The sequence below is a fragment of the Fundulus heteroclitus genome, chromosome 9 (genome assembly GCF_011125445.2).
Source record: "Fundulus heteroclitus isolate FHET01 chromosome 9, MU-UCD_Fhet_4.1, whole genome shotgun sequence".
NCBI lineage: Eukaryota > Metazoa > Chordata > Actinopteri > Cyprinodontiformes > Fundulidae > Fundulus > Fundulus heteroclitus.
In genome coordinates this window covers 33,673,949-33,698,043 of record NC_046369.1, presented here as the reverse complement: position 1 = coordinate 33,698,043, position 24,095 = coordinate 33,673,949, and the positions used below count along the sequence as shown (strand labels likewise).

The following is a 24,095-nucleotide window of genomic DNA, read 5'->3' as shown; positions in this document are numbered from 1 at the left end:
ACACGTTCCTTGCTCCCCCACTTTGAATCTGTGCCCTTTGTCCCCTTTGTTCATGGCAAGAATGAACACCACCCTCTTTCATTTCTGTGTAGAGCTTGTGCTCACTGTGGCTTTCCACATATTTAAAATAAACCTTTACTGCCACAATAGGAAGAGCAGAGTCAGGGAGAGCAGAAGCCAGCAGCAGTGCACAATGAGTGTTCAAAGGTAAGGAGAGGTTACTCCTTGCTGAGTAAATATATAAATATATCTGGAAGGAGAAACCAAGCAGTAATCAGGAGAGTGTTTTCACAGATATTTCAGAGTAACTCTTATTCATGCTCTAAAATATGTTAATCTGTATTGTAGTATTCAGGGTGAAGGCCATGAGTCAGGGCAGAGACCAGGCAGCAGCACTGACTGTCACAGAGAGCCTGCAGACAGTCACAGAGCAGGAGATGGATCTTTGTTTGGTTTATTTGAATTTTCAAATTTTGTTTGACTTCGGCATAATTTGCGTTCTTTAAGGAAGCAGGAATATGGCACGCCATTTTTCTTTATCTTGATAAATTTTGCGCATCTGCTACTTTTGACTAAAATGGGAATTTTAGCATCGAGTCACTTTCTATGTTCATGCCAATAATTTAACTTATAATCTTGTTACCTTGTCACTCCTATTTCATATTGTGTGATATGTAATTTGCTGACAGGGATGTTTTTTTTTAACCAAACATCTCATGTTGAGTGTTTTCATCTGACACCTGATGATCTGGCTACTTGCCCTACAGATGTCAGAGGGTCATTGGGTCAGCTCAACCAGACGTTAGCAGCTAAAACTTTAGATTTTGTTAATTAAAGAACTAAAGTTATTACCCTGGTGCTGTACTGAGGCTGTTGGCGATGCTGTGGTTCCACTAAGGAGAGGTGCGACTGAAAGCGAGAGAATGATAAAACACTCAACAGACCTCTGAAAAGATATGTCCCCTGACTTCTAAAGTGATGGTTACACCCTTGCATCTCCGTGTCCTCTCCACTCCTCCTTGCTGCTGTGCTGTCTGAAGAATGATCTTTTTGCAGTCAGCAGCAGAGAGCCTTCCGCCCCCCCACAGGACACAGCAGCCCCATCAACGTTTTTAGTAGCGATTCATGTCAGATTCAAGCCAGATACTTTATAATGTCAAAAAGACACGAGTACAGCATCTATTTGTTCTGTCGACCATGTAATGCTTTCCTGCTTTTTCCTGAGTGTCTGTCCTGCAGTGGAAGCCTTTCTAAACCACACCAGAACAAACAGGTCCTCCGTCCCTGCAGCGCTTATCACAGACTTTCACACTAGTGACCTGTATGTGAAAGACCCCGGTAACACACCCCAGCCAGCCTCTGGTTCTGGATGCTGTTTCGAGGATAAACACACAACGGTTTAAACTTTTTTAACTTTCCACTTTGATCTCAGTTGCTTTTAAAGAGCACCGTGTGTCTCTGCATCGATGTTCTCCTCAGTGACCCTGAGAGCTATACCTGCAGGAGTGTTGGCTTCAGATGGGACACCCAAGCTGGGCAGGTATTGTGGTAGAGGCCAAACTAAAGTGCAGCCCATCTCTTGGATGTTGGACACAGCTGAGCTTACTCTACTTTTTTACAAAGCGCTAGACTTTAGAACCCATTTTCAAACATTGCCATTGGAAGGAAAATCATTCTTCGTTGTCGTGTAAATGAACCGCAAAACACAACCAAACTGCTGTGTTTATACAAGAAAACATCGTCTGTAAATAGGGACGCTGTGACGTTGACGCGTAAACAGTACCATTTTAACCAATAAGAAAATTCAACTGCAGTAGCCAAGTTTCAACTCAGAGGTCAGCACTAAAACATTTTTAGGCCAAATATTGCAGAATGAAAGAAGTTTAGACAAAAATGTCAAGATTTGCAAGGTAACATAAAGGTAGTACCTTTAAGGGCCCATTTTTTACAGTTTATCTGCTAAAAAAGTTGATTTGGGGTCTAGTTACTCTTTAACAATAATGCCACGTTGGAGGACCTCTCCATTAGGGCTGAAACGATTTCACGAAAGTGTACCTCGATTTCTAAAATTCTTCTTTAAGTTCTGTTTAATGACTGATGTCCAATTATTCAGCGCACTCTTTCCTGCCAGGTGTTTTTTTTTTGTTACACAACGTTCTCAAGTCTGCAAATGACAGCGTATGCAGCTGACACATGGACGCCAAGTGTGGCTATCACCTATAAAGAGAGGCTATGAGGTGCAAAAACACACGCAGAGAAAACCACAGAAAGTCTGAAGAGTATGGGATCACTTTAAACTTAAGAGAGAAAAAAACAGCTCTGTGCGTTCACTGCTAAACTAAATTAGGATTCCATAATAGCACATCCTTGACGCTGCAACCCATGAGCAGGAAACCGCCGCTGCAGCCTCCCCGTGTCAGTTTGCGACTACTTTATCAACTCGGCTGTGAAAGCACACCAGAAAGATGCATTTTATAGAGGGAACATTTTCATAAACAGCACACGTCTGTAGATAGTGATGTGATCGGCGGTAAAGACGCAGCTCTGAGACGAAGCGCTTTGGAGTAAATCAGAGGAGCTCGTGTTTTATTTTGCTGCTCGAACTCCGTGCCCAGCTCCAGCCCTGCTCACAACAGAACTTTATTTTGACTGGCCAGCAAGGCGGCAAATCACAAGTGAGGACACAGGACCATACCATTATGGGAAAACAGGGGGGTGGGGAGTAAGATGTCCTAACGAAACAACAGACAGCAGTCAGGAGTGTGTGCATGGTGTTGTATAACGGAGCGACACCTGAAAGCGAAGCGGCGTCTGTCTGCAGCTTTACGATATTAGAAAGTGGAACGCATTCAATGCAAAATTAAAATAACTATATGAGCAGGTTCCACCACCTCATCGATTTTTTTCATCGATTTGTGCAAAAAAGAAGAAAAAAAAACCAAAGATATTATTTGGATAGCCTTGATGTTTTATGATGTTAAAGCTCTCTTTAAAAACCCAGAAGGAAATATGAAAGTGAGACTTTGCACTATTTTATTTGTGATGCAGCCGGCTCTGTATTGTTGTCGAGTCAGGCAGAAATGGCTGAGCTTTTGACATGTTGATGGACTTCTTTGTGTTGCATCCTATGCTAGAAATGTCCAAGAGTACACTAAAGATATGTAATGTTATTGCAGTTTAAGCAACAAGATGTTGATTTATAAAAAAATTATTATGTTCAATTGCTTTTTCTTTCTGATGTATTTCTATCACACATAAAACATGCAGAAAGTATCTGCAGAATGCAATTTTTTTCTCCGATTAATCATCAGAATAATTGATAGAGAACTTGATTATTAAAACAATTACTTGTAGCTCTAGTCTCCATCTTTGAATGAGCAATAAAATCAATAATAACACGGCAAAGTTACATGAAATTCTCATTAGTCCTGAAGTACTTGGTGAGTACTTCTGGTATCAAAATACATCAATAGGCTTGCTCACAAATTCATGATCATTCAAACCCTTTAGAAAATTGATGAAGCTTCTTTACAGGTTAAATGGAAGAAGCCCTTGAAGGTATTCCCCCCCTCCCTTTCCCTTTTCTTTTTAATTATTATAAATCCAGCACTACACCCTCCTGCACTGATGAAAATGCCTCTCCTGGCAAAACCCCTTCAGCCAGTCCTTCATGTCGGGGTGGTGCCGTACAATAACAGAGAGGCTGACTCATTCCGCGGTCTCCTGACAGCAGGAGTCACGGCTCTCACAAATACACACGTATAAATCCTTCAATGGCCGGGTTAGCTGCAAGGGCATCATAATAAAATGTGAACAATTGCAACGGCACACGGCACAACAAATCAAAACAATAAAAACAAGCGGAAACGAAAACTAGAGGAAGAACGTATCCGAGCTGGCGATTTTTGTGCAGCTTTATATTTTCCTTCATCTCCAGCGATAACCTTGAAGGGCAAACACACTCGCACATGAATAATGTGTCACTTTGTACAGTTTAATCGCAACGGCTCCATCCCTCTGGGGGGCAGGACGGGAGGGGCAGCTGCAGCGTGCGGTGTGAGACGAGGGGAGGATATCACCTCGGAACAGGACAACCACACCCAAGCTCACGCAGGAGCTGAACAAAACTCGGATGCACAGCCGAGTTTAGAGCCAGCACATCAAAGAATCAGGGAGCAAAGCAGTGAAAGGTACGTGCGCAGAGACACTTTTACTGGATTTTGGAAAGCTTTAGGAATGGTGTTGCTAGTTTAAGTCGAACTTTGGGAAGGACTATTAAAGCCTGTCGACCTTTATCGACAATCAACATAGTTTTTCCTGAATTTCCAGATATTTACGCTGCTTTTTAAAACAAATTTTCCTATGACCACCTAAAAGTAAAGAAACTTACTCAGAATCGTGGAAATGCCAATGGCTATCTGAACAAATCCAATTATTGAATTGGGGTGCCCATAAGGGCCTTTCTGAGTGATCGGTAGTCCTGATGAAATCTAACTGCTGACGCCTGCTGCTCACTCATCCTCTGGGACTTTATGTCAGATGCACCTTCCACAAGCTTTGCTGCTATGCTTTAAAAAAAAAAAAAAGAGTCACATCTTGGAAAACTGCACAATTGATTAAACGAGTGTGGGGTTCCAGCTTTTCCTCAACCTTTACAATAAAGTCTATGGTGAAATACAGACTGCAGAGGCTGCTGTAGACACGGTGACTTGCAGTTGAAACCCCACTCATGGGGGCATAATAATACCTCATTACAATATTTTAATGTGTTGACAGGTCAGAGGGTAAGATGCAGATTTTCTAAATTATTATTCTAATGCTCTCCTGCGTCAACCATTGGCATTAATTGTAACCAAATTTCTTGGATAATGTACTGAAGCGATAAAAAGCTGCCTTAAATGTTTCCAGTAAAGAAAGTATAGACTTATCAAAAAGTTAAACACGACAGCAACCAGTCAATAAATAGTAGCTTAGCCTTTTCCCAGATATAAATACATCACTTAGATTTGAGGAAAATGCAAAACAGAAAGCCTGATGAGGCTTACCTTGTGCCTGGGCTGATTTGGTGAGGACACCACCACAGTGTTGCAGATCGTGAGAGCGATAAAGAAATCGATTATGTCGGAGAGGTCAGAGGGCAACTGGGACATGGGCTGGCGGTGGAAGCGCATGAAGTCCATCTGACTGCTGCATTCATTGACTTTGTCCAAGAGCTGTGGGTCAGGAGTAATATCTTTCTCCTGTGGGACAGAGAAGGAGCTCATCAGCAGGGAGCAGCAGGGAGAACGATGGACGGTGCAACGGAGAGGTGAACTGACCATGGGACTGCTGAAGGCCGTGTGTTTAGAAAGGATGCTGGCCCGCTTGGCCTCGGCCCTGCTGCCTGTCCTGCGGTGGGACTTGGTGCTGTGGGAGCGCAGCACCACGCGTCCGCTCTGATGGCTGGTCACACTGTCCCGTCTGGGCAGCGTGCCACCATGGGACATACATTCGTCCTCCTCAGAATCAATTTCCTGATACATGGCGATTCTTCTGGCTGCATTGTGTGAACACACACCATTAGGAAGGGCCGTGAAGGAAAAGTGTGTTTCCTCTACGGTGCGAGTGTGCTGGCTGCTTCGTCTCACCGTTGGCATCGTGGGAGTACTCCACCCCGGCCACAGTGCAGCGTCGGAACACCATCTTGTTTTCCGTCAGCGTGCCCGTCTTGTCAGAGAAGATGTATTGCATCTGGCCCAGGTCCTCTGTGATATTAAGTGCCCTGCACTGCAGCTGAGAGTCTGTCTCCTCGTCGTACAGATCCATGTCCTGATGGATGAAGTACACTTGGCAGATCTTCACAATTTCAATTGACACAAAAAGTGAGATGGGTATCAGCACCTGGGGGAGGAAGGAATGTTACAGAGATGATTTAGAGCTGGCCTCCACCTGAATGCACAAGTAATAAGGCGGGTTAAATCCTAAGCACACAAGAAAAGGGTTCCGGCTTACAGCTGAATAAGAATATTGTATTTTGGAGCTTCTGTATTTTAGGACAGACAAGCCAATGTATTTAATTAGCTAATAAAGATTAAAACATTGAATTCCAAATGAGTGCCAGTGCTTGCCAGAGATGTACAAAGACACTGGGGAGTTTCTGCACTCAGATGATTTTTAGCTTGATCACCTTGACCAGTGACAGTGGGCTTGGAAACTAAAAAAGACTTCTTTTTTTTAAAACAAATCAGTGAATGCCTCATTCCTAAGGGCTATTGGCTCACAGTGACAACAACATCTTCCATTGCTGAAGATGGTATTTAATGTAGGAGACTCCTCTGCACACTTCAGTGTTTTTTTTTTGGTTAAAAGAGATTTTTTTGTTTGTTTCTAATGTTTGTGAAAAAGACAACGGTGCAGACATTCTCTGACCACAGCACGATTTGAAAACTTGTTTCAGAGTGAAGGGTTGTAAAACATTCCTGTCTTTGCTGTTGCGTAAACAGGAGAAACTGATTGGGCCTGCATGTGGACGCCCTGCAGGCACATGGGCAGTATGTGACAGGGCTCATTAATGCATACGAGCATGGTAGTTTTACCCGTCAAAGTCACCTGAAGCAACAACTGAACCTCGTCCTCTGTCCACACTAACAACACCCTAACCCTAACCTGACATTCTCAAAGTTTATTTAGGAAGATAGAGCAGGGAGAGTTTGTATGCATGTTGTTGAGTTTCCAAGAACATCCTGACTACTACTGGCATGGCAGAAAAATTACACAATTTATAGCAGTTCTTGCGTTTGTGCCGTTGTTGCAGCCATTTTTAATATTGGTGAAGTGTTTAAAAATAAAGTCAGAAGAAAGACATAGATGGAAGAAACTATTTAAAAGGAAACTGGATTTTCTACTGAGGCATATCAGCCATTCATTGAGACCGCTATGATTTCAGAAAATACCAGAATGCTTAATGTTGCTATAAACCAAAAGGTGGTCTGGGGTAAGGTAAGGATCTACATTTTCTAGGGCTGCGGTACTCAAACTATGGTGTAAGTGTCATTAGTGGTACTTGGGTTGCCTTTAGCGGTACTCAGAGGTATTGCTTACATCAACAGCAGTATCACAAGGTGAATATTAAGCAAGTGAGCAATAATTTAGTGCTACTAAGCCTAAACAGCCAAAAAGAGTACTACTTTAAGCAGATTAATCTTTGCTTCAAATGGATATAATTAAAAAAGAGAGTGCAGTGCAGATCTCTGCGAGAACCCATTCCCCCCAGTAGAAATTAAATCTAATGACAGCGAAGCTGGACCAACTGCTGATGGGTACGAATGCTGTGTAAAATATAATCTGATTTCATAAAATTAATCCGGGAACAACTTCCAACCCAACTTTGTATGAAAGTCTGCACATTAAATATATCACAATAACATCAATGGTTGCAAAATTACAAACAAAAGATTTCCTGGATGCAATTTTGATTGGAGATATAATTCAAGTAAAAATGCATTTAAAATCTGTTTTACTGAGACTCAGTAAAACTGAAGCGTGTCGGTGAGGACTTCAAGGACAGTCTGAGAGCCATTTTCTTTTAGCTTTCCAATTTTAAAGGAGGTCAACATGAAAGGTCTTTGACATGAATTTATATCTCAGGGAATAGAAGTTGTAGTTGGACATTCCTTGACCCCCTGATAAATGCAAAAAGTAAAGCATAATTACAAAAATGCTTCATATGCATTTATTTTATAGAAGATTGCTAGAAGTACCAACAAGAATGTCACTAGTGAATTTGTACAGAAACTATTTCTCTAATCTGTAATGTAGGATTTTTTCCCCACATACAGAATCGACATTACTAAAATATTTTTTTTTTAATACAGCAAGTTCTAAGTGTCTAGGAAGCACTGGACAGCAGAAATAAGGTAAAGACTGGCTGTATATGGCTATAGCAACTCAGAGAAATAAGGGCCATCTGGACTTAAGAGTAAAGTGGACAATTCTTCTGGCAATCTGGGTAACAAATGCCCAAGTCCTGAATCCTACCCGCTCTTCAGGGGGATCGCGTAAAATTTTTCTTTTCCCAAATACACTCTGGTCTTACTTCTTTCTTCTGAGGCCTTCCTCTTCTCTTAAACTTATACGCGGTTTGCATCTTGCGACTCTCCGCCATGTTCAAAGTAAACAGTGAGAGCAGCTTAGCTACAATGAGCAGCTAACACTGAAGCTAACTAGCTACGTAAACACAAAAAGTGCGCACAGACAATAGCGTTACACGAGTGGGTCACAATGATCGGCATGTGGGACAACAATAATATGATCTCCTGGAACTCGAAGCCGAAAAAGATTGTCCACTATACCTCTAAGAGATATAAAGTAATTTTCAAAAAGGATCCCAAAATATACAGGCAGCTAGTGGAGTGAACATAAAATGATTGTGCTCAGAATACTTTGTGCCCAGTAACACCAAGATACAGCATGTTTCACTAATCCAGCCTAGATGCAACAAAGGTGTAGGTAGCTGTTTTGAAAAAGTTGCCTTGAAAGAACTGATATTATTTTTATTTTTACTTCCACAAATAAAAATTGCTAGATTTAGTGACTTTAAGTGACCTTAAAGTTTAAGATCTGCAGCTGTTTTAACTCCCGCATTATTGATGGTAGGTTTAACATAATGTGCCTACAAACCAGGACATATAGTAAAAGTATAAGAGGCACCACCATATTTAATTAACTAAGTAAACATTTGGCTTTTGAAACAGACACTTGTCAAGGAGCCATCTCTACGTTTCCTAAAAATAGAGCCAAAGGGTAGCAAACACCAAGAAGGGGTCCCATCACTGAACCCTGATCCAAAATCATGAAGTTTCACAGAGAACGTTTGCTCAGCTTAGTAAGATTGGAACCACTCCAGTGTAATAGCCACTCACTGCTTCAAACAAGAAATTAACATTATATGACCCCGTAATGGGCAGACTCAGTACAACGCAAAGCTGTAAAATCGAAAACCCTTCTAAAACGTATGTTCTTTAAGAATTTTTGAAATAAAAAAATATAACTCTGTTACACAGACAAGGGTCTGAAAAAGGAGAAAATATCCATTCAGTGCCAGCTGAGTGGACAAAAATGTAAATGGGCAGACTAGTTGGAGAGGATCGACAGGGAACAGTTTCGCAGGTAACCTCTCGTCACAACCAAGGTATGCAGAATACCATCTCTGAACGCGCAATAAGTTGAAACAGATGGGCTACAGCTGCAGAAAATAATCCATTGGCTATCAACAGGAAACTGAGACTATAGTTCATACAGGCTAGTTAAACGATAACAGAGAGGACAATTGTTGTCTTGTCTGATCAGTGTCAACTTCAGCAATGCCATTGAGATGGTAGTCTGAATTTGGTGTAGATATGAAAGGAAGGATTCAGCCTGACTTGTATCAGCGGCTCCGGCTAGTCTCTAGGGTTACTTTCTTGGCACACTTTGGACCCCTTAGTATGGACTGAGCATCTAAGCAAATGATACAGCCTCTCAGAGTATTGAAGTAGCTAATCTTCAGCTCCGTTATGTCCACAGTGGACAGTGCATCATGGATGTGCAGCTGACAAATCAGCAGCAAATATGGAACAACATCTCTAAGAAGGTTTCCAACACATTTGTTAAATCTTCACCACAAAACAAAATCAAGGCAAAGAGAGGTTTCGAGCTCGTAATAGGAAGGTGTACCAGGTAAAGGGGCTGGTGAGTGTGAACTTTAAGGTTTTAATAAGGATAATTTTACAATTTTCTACAATTTCTGTTGAAATTCAAAACTATCAAGGTATCTGCAGCACACTTTATTGTTATGGCCAATGGCTGCGTGTAAAAGACTGACTGCAGCAGCATCTCTGGTAAAAAGATACGCAAATAGCGGAGGCAAGATAAAACGATGTACACAGAAAGAAAAATGCTGGTGCAGACGAACATTCAAAAGTGTGCTGTGCCATTGCTGGATTGTTTAAGGAAAAGGTTGTCATGAGCCATGATGGGAGATTTCCATTAACATTTTTGCTCAGAGGAATGAGTCATAACATTTGGGAGGGCAGCTTAGTTTGCTCACTTCCCCCCCCCGTGCCCCTGAAACACAGTTTAGTTCAAAGTGTTTCAACACAGCTGCCTGGCAATGCAGCCGCTGTTTATACAGCTAAGGCACATCACCGTCTAACGCTGACTTCTCATTCATTTCTAAATCAAGCCGAGATCAAAACCGAGCCGCTGCGTATGTCATGGAGCAGGATGACATTTTCACTGATGAGCTAAGTCACGAGAAAACAGATCAATAGGTCTCTGTGACACTTTTGCCTGGCTTGATCTTGTACTGCAGAGGCCGTGTGAGGCATGAAGTGCGTACTTCAACACTGCTTTGTGAGTTTTTAAGCGACGATAAAGATTTAGAGGTCACATGCTCAGAGGCCGCAATAACTTCAACCCACATTTTGATTTACAGCACTGCCTGTGTGCAGTGGAGGCGAACAGTTTAGAAGTAGTGATACGGTTTGTCTTTGCACATGTTATCTGGGTTTCACTTGCTCTTTGTTTTTTTTCCCCCTTCTCCCAGTTCCGTACCTGAAAGACGATAATCATAGTGAGGAAGAGATAAATGGCTGACATGATGGGTGATAAGTCTGTCCCTTCAGGACTAAGAACGTCAAACACAGGTCTCTTATCTCCGTACTGAAACATCCACAGCCCATGACCTGAAACGGTAACCAGAAAGGTCAGCAAACAGACACAGGATAAAAGCAAATGATTTAGAATACAGTTTTGGTATATTTGCTCTCTCGCAGATTTTTTCTCTTTTCTCACACTTTCAGGTCATCAAACAAACTTTTACAAAAAATATAACCTGGGTAAATATAAAATGTAGTTTCAAAATGATTACTACACTTAAGTAAAAAAAAAAAAAAAAAAAAAACGAACCGAACCGTTCTGACCATATGTATAGTAATCCATAATCTATAAACAGACCATCTCCTGCTGCACTACAGACAGCGAGTCTGTGACTCCGGCCACCATCCGTCCGCATACACACATCTCTCTTACCTCCTCCTTGTCACCCTCCCTCTACAAAATAAACTATCCATCCATCTTCTTCCATGGGGGTTGCAGTCTTAGTAGGGGGGTGGGGGTAGAAGCTTCAGTAGGGAGGCCCAGACGTCCCTCTCCCCGGCCATTTGGGCCAGAATCTCCAGGGGAATCCCAAAGCGTTCCCAGGCCAGCCGAGGGACATAGTCCCTCCAGCGTGTCCTGGGTCTTCCCCTGGGCCTCCTCCCGGTGGGACGTGCCCGGAACACCTCACCAGGGAGGCGTCCAGGAGGCATCCTGACCAGATGCCCGAGCCACCTCAACTGGCTCCTCTCGACGTGGAGGAGCAGCAGCTCTACTCTGAGTCCTCCCCGGATGACTGAGCTCCTCACCCTATCTCTAAGGGAGACCCCAGACACACTACGGAGAAAACTCATTTCAGCTGCTTGTATCCAGGATCTCGTTCTTTCGGTCATGACCCAAAGCTCGTGACCATAGATGAAGGTAGGAACGTAGATCGACCGGTAAATCGAGAGCTTCGCCTTTTGGCTCAGCTCTCTCTTCACCACAACGGATTGGTGCAGCGCCCGCTTCACAGCAGACGCTGCACCAATCCGCCTGTCGATCTCCCGCTCCATCCTCCCCTCATCTGTGAACAAGTCCCTGAGATACTCCACTAGGGGCAGCACATCCTCCCCAACCCGGAGAAGGCACTCTACCCTTTTCCGGTTCAAGACCATGGTCTCGGATTTGGCGGCACTGATTTTCATCCCGGCCGCTTCGCACTCGGCTGCGAACCGCTCCAGTGAGAGCTGTAGATCACACCCTGATGAAGCCAATAGGACCACGTCATCCGCGAATAGAGACGCGATCCTAAGGCCACCAAAACAGATCCCCTCAACACCTTGGCTGCGCCTAGAAATTCAGTCCATAAAAGTTATGAACAGAATCGGTGACAAAGGGCAGCCTTGGCGGAGTCCAACTCTCACCGGAAACGAGTCTGACTGGGAGCGCAACTCGAAAATTAATTAGTGGGGCTTTAAGCAAGAAACAAGGGGCAAAAAATGGCCTCCATGACAGTTCCGAGGTGAGATCCCCTGCTGGCCAAAAAGAGTATAAAAGGCCTGTCTAACACTTGCCAAAAAAATTATCATGACCACCAAGACTTATGGGGTAGTATTTTGTGGCCTCACAACAGATCCAAATGTTTCTGGCAAAACTTCCCAGACTTCCAAAGTGTTGGAGAGGGTCAAAGACAACTTTATTAATTGACCAAAAACGTTTCCAAAGCATTTTGCTTTGATGCTTCAGGACCTGGATGACTTCCTGTGATTAATGGAGCCATTAATTCTGCTCTGTAATGGACACTCCTGCTAATATCTGGCCAACAATTTGGGACTTTAAGCCCAGGCAGTGGGCCGATGATGTGAAGTATATCTTCATAATTCCTCTATTGACTTTAAAAAAAAATGCAAAAAGACTGATTGCAGGTCATCACATAGCATTGAGCATCTTTCGTCACTTGAAAACTACATTTTGGGGTTACTCAGGTTATTTTTTTAAATAAAAAATTAATAAATGTCTGATGGTCTGAAACCTTTAGACGTGACCAAAACAGTTTTTTACCCTCTGTGATCGGGTGAATATACTTGTATGAAATTTATCAGACTAAAACAATGCTCTCCAAAAGGCTGATTGGACAGCTTTGTGTATTACATACCGATAGCAGCAAACAGGCACATAACCAGGAGGATGATGACACACCAGAACACATCCACATTCATCTGTCTCTCCAGCTTGCTGCGCTTGTAACGCGGGCCGTTGTTGTTGAGCATGGCTTTGGTCTCGTGACCTGCAGAGATAGGAGGCGTGTTGGTCACAGGTCTTAAATGGAGTACCACACATTTGAACAGTGATCCTGAGGAAGCTGACCTGCATAAATGACTATTCCCACAGCCTCCTCCGTGTTGCGGACAGTGCAGCCTCGCAAGAGGAGGTTTTCTTTGTAAAGAGCGTCTCTTCTGCCGCTTCGGTGGGTTCTGGAGGTGTGGGAAATTCAGAAACATTTGCCTTAATGAAAGAAAAATCATTATTGTTGAGGTGAAAAATAACTATAGCCTTGAGTCCTTCCTGAGTAGTGAAAGCTTAAAGGCATCAGTTTATTGTGTCAGGGTGCTCTAAACTATCATGGTAGGCTCTGATCCAAGCAAAAATTCCTACTGACCCTACAAATGAATCTCCTCGAGGTTAGATTCAATCAGGCGCTTCACTTCTCGCTGCTGCTTTGATTAAAGCCTGTCCAGCTCCTACAGACAGGATAAGCTTTCAAAGGCAGCGGCCAACCAAAAGTCTTAAAACCCTAAACAACGAATGTGAGTTCTCACATAAGTAAGATGTGGGTTACAGTGACCGTCAAAAGAATTAATACCCCTTGAACTTTTCCACACATTGTCACATTACAACCACAATCAAATGTATTTTATTGGAATCTTATGTGAAAGACCAACACAAAGTGCTATACAAATGTGAAGTAGAAAGAAAACTAAACATGATTTAAAACATTGTTTACAAATAAAAAACTGAAAAGTGCAGTACCAGGGTGTCTACAAGTATAAACAAGTTAAATTTAATACTTTTTAAGACCTTTTAATACCACTTCTAAATTAAATTTAAGACCAAACGTATGATGGAAATACAAATCAAAATGACGGTTGAGATAAAAACTTTGGATTTAATGGTGTTTAAACACCCGTACTTTTGTAAACGAATCTGCCAAATAAACACCGTTTTTTTCACACAAGAGGTATATTCAAACATTTCGATATCACTGATATAAGAACAAGTAACTCCGTTGGTCACATTTTAATCCATTTTCTTCATCGATATTCAGCTGTACAGAGCGAGGCGCGCTCCCGCGACAGGGGATGCACTTTTCGGCATAACACCGGCCGGCCGGCAGGGTTCGCGCACCGCTGCGGTTGCTGTCACGCATTTTCCCGGCCCGTCCACCGGGCGATTCTCACGAACGCGTTTGGCAGCCCCCCCCCGCTCAAGAACGCATATTGAGAAACGGCCATCGACAACGCAGCGCATAGGCTACCGGAAAAAAATATTCGACCTAGCACAACAGATTGCCCGCATTTTCACGGTAACGTGACACACAAATATTTAAGACCCATGCAAAATTAATTTAAGACAATTTAATACTTTTCAATGCCTTATTTTGAGGAAAATTGATTTACGACTTTTTAAGGACCCGCGGCCACCCTGAGTACGCAAAAGTATTTAGCCCTCCTTTCTCTGAGTCTACCCAATAGGGGGTTTTCAGCTGACGTCACGCTCACGTGACTACTCAGCGCGTCCGCCATATTGGGTGTCAGTCGTTTTGCACCGTTGACCTGCATTGTATGACGCCTTAGGCAGTATTGGAAGTGAACAATGGGGAAAACGTGTTTAATGGTTGGTTGCACGGCCCGTGGAGGTGGAGATCAACGCTCTTTCTATCGCCTACCAGCCGTAATCGTGAATCAGTGTGAAAAAACAAAACAGCTGTCTGAACAACGCCGTCACCTATGGCTGACACGGATATCCAGGTCCGATTTGGACGGTGTTAAGCTGGAATACGCCAGAGTCTGCGGTGCTCACTTTGTCACAGGTAATTAACTGTTAAGTATTTAAAACATATAAGAAGAATATATTAATAATAGGGCTTGGGCGTTATGACTTATTACTTTCCGCGGCTGCCGTGTTGACTGCCTCCGCCGCCTCTACTGCCTATTACTACCGCGTACTGTACTCCCTCTCTCAGCCGTGTTTTAATTTGATTAATTTCACCTTAACTTGATTTCAACCATGGTAAACCGTTGCTGTATTGTGGGCTGTAACAGCGCAACACATGATCGCCATGGGAAAAACATAGAAACAGATTAATTTTCCACCGCTTTCCTGCCTGGAGGCGCAACCACGGAGAACAACTGTTAGTGATAACAAAGAGTCGTCGGCTCGCTTGGATTGCGGCTGTAAGTCGACCGAACATAACTTTCCACAGTATCCCGATGTCAATGAGAGTGTGTTCTAAACGTTTGAAACACATAGCAGCTCGTTAAAAGTACATTACATGCGTGAGTGGTTGTTAGCACTAACGGTTAGCATGAGCCAGAGCCCGTCTGAGCGCAGCTTACCTTTGAACGAGTTGCTGTGTTCCCACTGTTTGCTGGCTTTATGATCTGCAGCTCCTACCGGCGCCAATACGGTAAATACAACTTAATTTTGCACTGGTCATTGTTCTGCTTAAATAATTAAAGCCGCGAGCGGCGTCGATCAGCCCTGCAGCCAAGCGCCTTCGCGCACCGCCGGCCGTCAGCCACCGCAGAAGCTGTCACGCATTTGCGTCGGATTGTTTACATTTTTACCATCTTATTAAAACTCACCCGTCCACGTATGATGGCGATTTCCTTGATGTACATAACCAGATGTGAACTGGTTGTGAGCCTCTAGACCCTTGTAAGCTCTCATTTCCTCAAGAGTGTGCAGAGGGTTTTCACCGAACACCAGGTAATGCACTATGTCGCCGTGCTCTACATTTGGCCAATCATCTGGATTACGGCTAAACAAGGCACCGTGGAGGGCATACGGGTCCATATGGTCGATCACGGAACATTTCCTCAGATATACGTCCTTATCTGGTCGCTCTAGCGTGCTGGCGTACTTATCCATTCGCGATACGATAATACGTGTAAGACAACTAGAGATAAGGAAGTGTGCCACCCAATATGGCGGACCGGAAGTTGGCCAGTGACGTCAGTGAAAACCCCCTATTGCCTTCAGACGTTGCCTGATGATCGCTAATAACTAAAGAGTCCAGCTGTGAGTGATCTAATCTCAGTACAAATACGGTTGCTGTGTGAGCACACAGCACCACAAAGTCCAAAGAACACACCAGACAGGTCAGGGATAAAGTTGTGGAGAAGTTTGAAGCAGGTTGAGGCTATAAAAAGATTTCCCAAGTTTTGAACATCTCAAGGAGCATTGTTCAATCCATCATCTGGAAATGGATGATGGATTGAGGCTGTCCACCTAAACTTACAGGCCGAACAAGGAGAGCACTGATCAGAGCCAAGAGGCCCATGGTGACTCTGGAGGAACTGCAGAGATCCACAGCTCAGGTGGGGTAATCTATTAGTTGTGCACAAATGTGGTCTTTATGGGAGAGTGGCAAGAAGAAAGACATTCTTAAAAGAACACCAGAAGAAGAAGTCCCATTTGCAGTTTGCCAGAAGTCATGTTGGGGACATAGCAAACATGTGGAGGAAGGTGTTTTGGTCAGACGAGACCAAACTGTAACTTTTTGGCCAAAAACAAAACATATTCATGTGTTAGAATGGCCTAGTCAAAGTCCACAACTAAACCCAATCAAGAACCTGTGGCAAGATCTGAAAAATTGCGGTTCACAAACGTTCTCCATCTAATCTGAAAGAGATTGAGCTGTTTTGCACAGAAGGATGGGCAGAAACATCAGTCACTAGAGGAGCAAAGCTGGTGGAGACATACCCTAAAGAACTTGTAGCTGGAATTGCAGCAAAAGGTGATTCTGCAAAGTACTGACTCAGGGGGGGCTGAATACTTTTCCCATTTCCAGTTTTTGATTTGCAAATAAAGAAAAAAAAAAAAGAAACTATGTACAATTTTCTTTCTACTTCACAGCTGTATACCACTTTGTGATGGTCTTTCACATAAGATTCCAATAAAACATATTTATGTTTGTGGCTGTACAAACATAAATACTAGTTCAAAGGGTACGAATACTTCTGCAAGCCACTGTATGCTTGCATAAATAAAAATCCAACATCCTTGGACAAAAGTTGAATCATTTTTAAACAAGAGTTAGAAAAAGTTTTCCCATAACTGCTAAGAGTTTGAAACAGCCCTCTCATAGTCACGCTACTATCAGGATGTTTACCAACAACAAAGTTCATGCTGTGGCCTCTGACACCGTGCCAGCTGACACGTCACCACTGTTGTAGATTACTAAGAGTCTCCCTGAGCTCCGCGTGGTTAGTTCGCGCACACAGCTAGCGCCGCTGGAAAAGCAGATACCCCCGGAGATCGCCTCTCTCCCAGAAAGGGAAGCGAGATTAGACGGGGTGTCACTGATGGTAATGTAATAAAACTCCGGTGAGCCAAGGCGCCGAGCCTTGAGCTCCACCGTAGCCTGGCAACTGAGTACCTGCAGCATCTGGTCTCCCCCTAAGCTGAGGACCCAAGTCATAATTCCAGTGTGAGTCAGACTGGACACCATGAAGAGTTAAAGACGTGCCTGACAGGGATCCAGGTCGGTAATAGACTGATAATAGACGGGGAGGGTAGCCGATGAACACAAGAAGGGACTAAAGCCCATTTTTCTATAAAAAGGAGCCAGTTTGTTGTTTTTACACCTCCCTGATAAAACTGATAACAGCTTATTTGTACTGTAAACACAAAGCCCTGTTCTCCTTACAGACATTTTGCATTTCTATGGCTAATCAACCATCAAATTAATTAAATGGTGCTGATTCACAACAAATGTAATCAGATGTTTTAATAGTTATAAATCCTAAACTTTGGCTAAATTTCCCAGAGACCTAAGAAGGGGACCAAAAAGTCAACGTTTCATGTTTGTATTTCCACAGAGCTGAGCTGACCCGATCAGATCTATCTAAAGCAGACCAGTCAGAGCCGATGGTCTTTTTGAGAGTGGGTGACCGTCAACAACTTCTGTTTTTACAGCAAACACGTAAACATGTGGAAGCTCTAGGCTGCTTCATGGAAACTTTTTTGCAATTTGTTGCCAATAGGAAGATATCGGGGCACATGCAGATTTCCAGCCACTGTCAACCGTTCTCTGATGACGGCTGGATTACACTTATCTCTCAATGTTTCAATTGCTGCTATTTTGGATATTTCAATTTGACGTTGTGCACCTTCACATCGCTGTCATACTTAACGGACCAGCACGACAACAAAGCCATTGGTTTGATCCCAGTAAAGTATTTCTCATATAAGAATTGAGATAGGGAGGTTGAGACATTTTCACAGGTTGAGAGGTGCAGAATGATGAAGTGCGCAAAAAAAGCAGGTTTGAAAATTGGAAATAGTTTTAAAAACCAGGGAGGTGACTGTTTGAACCAACTGCTCTACTACTGCTGGCAAACTTCACAGTAGACAATGCTAGCAGGACATTTAAAAAAGCCAGTCTAGAAAACATGGCATGCACAGAGGCACTTCTGTTCTTTATAAAAGCAACACGGCTTCCTGCCCAGGGCGACAAGGAGTCAGGGGACGGCAGGAGGGCTCATTCAATGATTTTTAAGGTCTCTTGATTGCGTTTGATCTTTTTATTTTTCAAAACCTAAAAGAAAACTGAGCAGTTCTAGGACCCTATCAGATTGTGAAGAGCAGAAAAATGATAATATGTTAAGTGGTTAAACCCAGACCAAGTTATAAGTTAATGTATATTTACGTATAAAGAAGAGACAAAGGGTGATCTCAATGATGATGACATGTAAGAACCACCGATTTACAGGCTTTAGTGCAATATCTATTTAATAACTATTGATAATCAGTGCTTAAGACACAGCAGAATACTGATGTGTGTTCAGGAAGATTTGTGGCATGTTAAAGCAGAAAAGAAACCCAACTACCCTATACTGAGCTGTGTCCATTATTGAATGCTTTGTAGAAATATAACCTTTAGCTAATGGTAAAGGCCAACTAATGGGTTGGGCAAAGAAAAATGAAAGATCTTAATTCACAACAAAACTTTTGCTGTAACAACAATCATCTACTGATACCTTACGTGAACATCTCTAATCATTTCCAATATAAATACTGAGACTGGACACACTGGCCTTTTCCCTTTTTAGAAGCTGGAGAAAACGCAGCCTCTCATAATCAAGGCAAGTCGTTTTTCTATGCAAGTACAAACATCTTGTGTAATTTGTGCAGTCATAACCCACGGCCAAACAAGGCTGACTGTATTTTTGGTTTCAATGTTGTTTCACTTTTGAGTAAAACCCAAGTTTACTTCGGAAATACTTTGCTCACCTACAAACCACCATCTGAGATAATTTCCAATGAATTTCCAGTGAAAAGAAAACTAAAGTGGAATATCTTATTATAAGTTAACAAGTCAAAGACTTGGCAACCTATACTAAAAGAGCAAATGTTATATTTTAGAGCCAGGAAAATTAAACTGAATCTATGAAACAAATAAAATCACAAACTTTCCACTGTTTTATGTCCTAAAATGCCTAGTTCTGTCCCCATAGCAGCTCTCGGCTGTCTAAAATGAAAACACTGTGACCATGTATGTATAATGATGTAGCAAATCTAACAGAGTGAGAGGGCCGACTGCAAAAACAGAAAAGGATTGTGTTGAAGGAACCTGCAGGTGCTTACTGGGAACACAGAAACTCATGATCTAAGATGAATAGAAGTCCCTCAGATAATCAGACCACAAAGATACTAAACAGTGACTGGACCCCTAAAATGACCCTTCAAACAGAGAGACACTGAAAACAGACCAAACCAGACTATTGTTCAGGAATTAGTGACTGAAATATCAGCTTTTTTTAACCTCAAGTCAGGTTTCAAATAAATACAGCACAATCTGACCGTAAACTCCTTTAAATTATCCTTATTTATAGTTTTCCGCATCAAATAAAAGCTGTTCAAAATTAACCTTTGCAGAGACAAGAAAACACCAGTGCAAAGATTATGAGCTGTTAAAAACAGTAGAAAAACCACCTCTAAATCTCAATAGCAGACAGCCAATATAATATACAGCAACAACATACAGCCTGTAAGGTAAACTTCAACAAAAGGTACAGTTTCTTTCCTTGCAACAAAATAACTTAAACATAACTTGAACCTAACAAAATCAAGAGAGCTGGAAAGCTACTGCATTTCTAAACCTATATTTTTCACTCTGAGTAACCTCTGCAGAAAACGACTCTTTTCTGCTACACTATAATCTTATCATTTTCCAGCATTTATAGCACATCTGGCTTAAGTTCACCTTTAATAGAATTGTTTAAGTGAGTTGCTGCACTTTCCTGGAGGGCTTTGGTGAACTCTTCAGTGCAACTTCGCCAATGCGGACCTATTTAATGTTGCTCATAGCGTCAGTCATTGACAGGCAACGCTCCGCGGTCGCAGAGGAATGACATGACGATCTAGACCAGGGCTAATTTGCATATTTGCTCTTATATTTATGACCCAGGCAGTAGAATAGCTTTTGCCAGGACAAAAAAAGTCATTTAAATAGTGATTAAGTATGTTTGGGACTTAAAAATTACCTTAACAAGATGATTAGTAATTTTAACACTACATAAAACAAACTGTACCAAAAAGATATCAGAGACACACACAGTGAACGAGGTGAATTAGAGCTGTGTGTGAATCAAATTCAGGGATTTTAGCGCAACAGTTTCAGAGACAAAATAGACTAGTTTAAAAACTAGATTTATGTGATGATGCAGCAGCAGCTGTGATGCGCCTGTGAGACAGCGCTGAGGGTAGTGGGTACTCTTGTAGCTGCTCTAGCTAGCTCTTACTGCTGCCTCGATACAGTGACTCCAATACGACAAACAAAAAAAATTCACTTGTTGCTAGTCATTTTTGGAAAGAAAGGGTCTGAAAAGTCGCTAAATATAGCAACAAAGACACTAAATGGGCAACATTGGACTGTCGTCTCTAGTTTTCCTTCCCTCCTGAGAGCAGTGGATCGTACTTTAGCCAATAGCTAGCCAGCTTAGCAGCCAGCCAGGAAAGAAGCAGGCGGTCTTGGTTTTTCAAAATAAAGTACATTTTATCATTTCATGACATTTAAATTAATTTCGGAGCATGCTACGATGGCACAGGGGTAGTGTGTACAACCCATATACGGAGGCCTTAGTCCTCGACGAGGCTGACCCGGGTTTGATTCCGGCCTGTGGTCCTCTGCCACATGTCTTTCTCCCCCATCTCTCAAACCCCATTTCCTGTCAGTCTACTGTATGAAAAACGAGTCACTAGTACCACAAAAATTCATACATAATATGGGGTAAATATATCCCTTATGTTTTACATTGTTTTACCACATAGAAAAAAAAAATTCCTGTAGGTGTGGCAGCTTTAATTTTGCCGTGTTGGTGCGCCACAATCGATAACATGTAGCGGAACCCCTGTAGACCCACAGAATGAATTGGTTATATCATAGAGCACCTCATCTGAGGTTTGTGAATAGAGGAAGAACAAATTTCTCCTTATTTCCTCAGAAAACTTTGAATACAAGATAATGAAACAATTTAAACTAGAGGCGACAGGAGGAGCAATCCACCCTGAGGGACCTAGTGTGTTCAAAATAATTTCTTTGTACCATCACAAGTAAAACACCAACAGATTGTGTTGAAAAGTGAGATTTTCAGCTTCTTCCACTCACTGCTGTTTGGCCTGCTAGTATAAAGAAACTGGGGACACAGCTATTTAAAGGAAATTGCTGCCACACACCCCTGTGCGTTAAAGTAACAATACAGGTGAGAACCGGAAAGGCTATTACAATGACTTTTTTAAAATCGCTAGGTTTGGTGCAACTACTTCCTCTCAGACAAACTGCTCATTTCTTCCACGTCCTCACAAGACAAAGTAGCAAATAAATCCTCACATCATAGTCGCTACAGACCTATTATCACTACTCTCTTCTTGGGCGTCAATCAGGTTATGCATTCATGCCCAAGTTTGATGGTCCACATAAACGTCAACACTCGCCTGCAACCCTTCAGCTGTCTTTTCTTCACATTTCTTTGGGCATGGGACTGCATACAACCGTTATGAGGTACAAGCCCACAAACAGTTAAAAAGGAGAAAAAAAAATCATCTAAAAATGATTTTGATACTCTTGACAACTGTTGAATTAAAATGGGTAGTCATTGTTTATGTAGAGCAATACTCACATGTAGCCACGAAATCTGTTCAGGTCGTTGTTGGGCTTCTCACATTCAATTACGCTGCTGTACTTTAATGGGTCAAAGTCACAGTCCTGTGCAGAAAGACAGAACATCCGATTAGCAAACATACATACAGTTGTCACATATGTTAGAACTCTGCAGGAAGACAGACAACTTTTTTTCTTTAGCCAATTTCCTGAGTATGAGGACTTTCTAAAATCTGCCTCCACGATAGTGTGTGAAGCCTGTGAAGGACACCCAAAATAAATAAAAAAACATTTGATCAAGTCATACAGTTAAGAAGCCAATTCCACCACATACTAAGGAAATGTATGCAATCTGCTGGGTTTCCTTAGAACGGAAACTTTTTGACCTTTTGTTTGATTTGATTGATTTTGACTTTGTAAAGTGCCTTTAAATGACATTTGTTGTGAACTAGGGCTATATAAAAAAAATTGTATTGAAATAGTGGATGCAAAAACGGCTGCTACAAAACAGACATGTTAAATGTTACAGAGCACTGTACTACATCAATAACACAAGATTTGTGTTTTTAGTAAAGAGTATTAACGGATGGGCCTTAGTTGGCTAGCTTTTGATTTTAGTTCTGACAACATTTTTGTCAGAACTAAATGATGATGTGACGTGTTGGTTACAGAAAAATAACTTGACATGCTAGCTGTGTCCTACCCCTCGAAGCTGATTTGTGACGACCCAACTGCATGAGAGCTCTCAAACTGTTGACACCCATTGTACCACGCTTCATTCTTTTTTTTTTTACAAACAAACAATGCAAAATCCTTCTTCATCTTTACCATCAACTGGCAGCAGCCATGTCCTGAATTCCTAGTTTTCCAACCACTAGAAAACTAGGAAAACTAGTACTTTTTGGGGGAGTATTAAAGAGATAAAATTACTAATATGAGAAAAAGGTGATAGGAGAATACAGTAAAAAAGAAAGACAAAAGTGGTAATATTATGAGATAAACGTCATATTATAACAATCAAGGGGGAACATTTCCAGAATGGTCACAGTTTCCAGAACTATCTTAGTCCTGGAGTAATAGGGCCAGGTTAGACTCTTAATTAATCTTATTCTTTACGAGAATAAAGTCAGGAGAATGAAGCCAAAGGGACATGAAAATAAACTTGTAATATTACAAAAATAAAAATATTACGGATATAAAGTATACTCTGAGATAAAATCTATCTGATACTGTTTAAGAGTCTAACAGCAGATTTGCCACATTCAACATGGCCGACGCTCTGACGCATCTGCAGCATAGGCAGACCCCACCCAAGAAGGCGTCTACGTATATAATGTCTATGCCTCCAGCTCCCCACGCTTCTTCGTGTTTTTTTGGTGTTTGACAAACAACATTAAGGAGCATTAGCGCCACCAACTTGTTACGATGTGGACCACATTCTGCCACGCTTCTTTCCAAACATCCGCCTTTACGACCGATCAGAGGCAGTTACCGTTATGGTTTTGCATGTTAACGCCAGTATACATATCTGATGAAACAGTTTATTTATTGAAGTATTTTTCTTGAAAAGAACAAAGAATTTTAAATGCCTCCAGTAATCAAATTTAACGCATTTTAATGCCATTTAAGGCCTTCATTTTTACAAAACCCATTTAATGATTTTAAATGCTTTTTAATGACCCGCAGAAACCCTGCGAAAACAATAGCTAGCAAAAAAAGATAGCCAGCTGCAGATATTGCAACATCTAATAACATAAAATGTACGGATTTCAGAAAAGTAAAAGGTTTTAAAACTTTTGCTGGGAATCAAGAGTAAATGTGTGACAACACAAAAAAATGTGATGATATGTGGTTGAGTCAGATCAGAAAACCAAAAACCAAATAAAAAGGTTTGTTTCAGTCTCACCAGGTCAAAGAAGCTGCGGACCACCTGCCTCTGCTTCAGGTTGGTCTCCCCGTCCAGCGTGGCCGTCTCGATGTGGCACAGACGATCTGGGTCGCTGGAGCTCAGCAGCAGGACGTCGGCGGGGAGAATCTCGTTACATCGCAGCCGGACAAAGTCTCCAACACGCACTTCTTTCCAGCACCTCTCCACGTAGCGTTTATCCTCACT

General features: G+C 42.1%; 1 protein-coding gene and 1 long non-coding RNA gene across 4 annotated transcripts in view; one reads left to right on the top strand and one right to left on the bottom strand.

Moving 5' to 3' along the window:
- The window catches only part of atp10a (ATPase phospholipid transporting 10A), a 51,330-nt gene that overhangs the window by 23,560 nt on the left and 3,675 nt on the right, over positions 1-24,095 (bottom strand). For 2 of the 3 annotated variants that reach the window (XM_036141539.1, XM_012861199.3), the window contains exons 2-9: positions 23,889-24,093; positions 22,002-22,087; positions 12,964-13,070; positions 12,752-12,883; positions 10,573-10,703; positions 5,628-5,880; positions 5,319-5,536; positions 5,046-5,240 (exon numbers count right to left, since the gene is read on the bottom strand). In XM_036141539.1, the coding sequence (XP_035997432.1) occupies positions 5,046-5,240; positions 5,319-5,536; positions 5,628-5,880; positions 10,573-10,703; positions 12,752-12,883; positions 12,964-13,070; positions 22,002-22,087; positions 23,889-24,093 (1,327 nt within the window). The remainder of the gene's footprint in view (positions 1-5,045; positions 5,241-5,318; positions 5,537-5,627; positions 5,881-10,572; positions 10,704-12,751; positions 12,884-12,963; positions 13,071-22,001; positions 22,088-23,888; positions 24,094-24,095) is intronic. The other variant, XM_012861200.3, reaches the window with a different exon arrangement.
- Positions 1,838-23,972, top strand: LOC118564200. Its single transcript, XR_004931715.1, has 3 exons — positions 1,838-1,910; positions 3,994-4,190; positions 23,883-23,972. It is a non-coding gene; the product is annotated as an uncharacterized LOC118564200 (long non-coding RNA).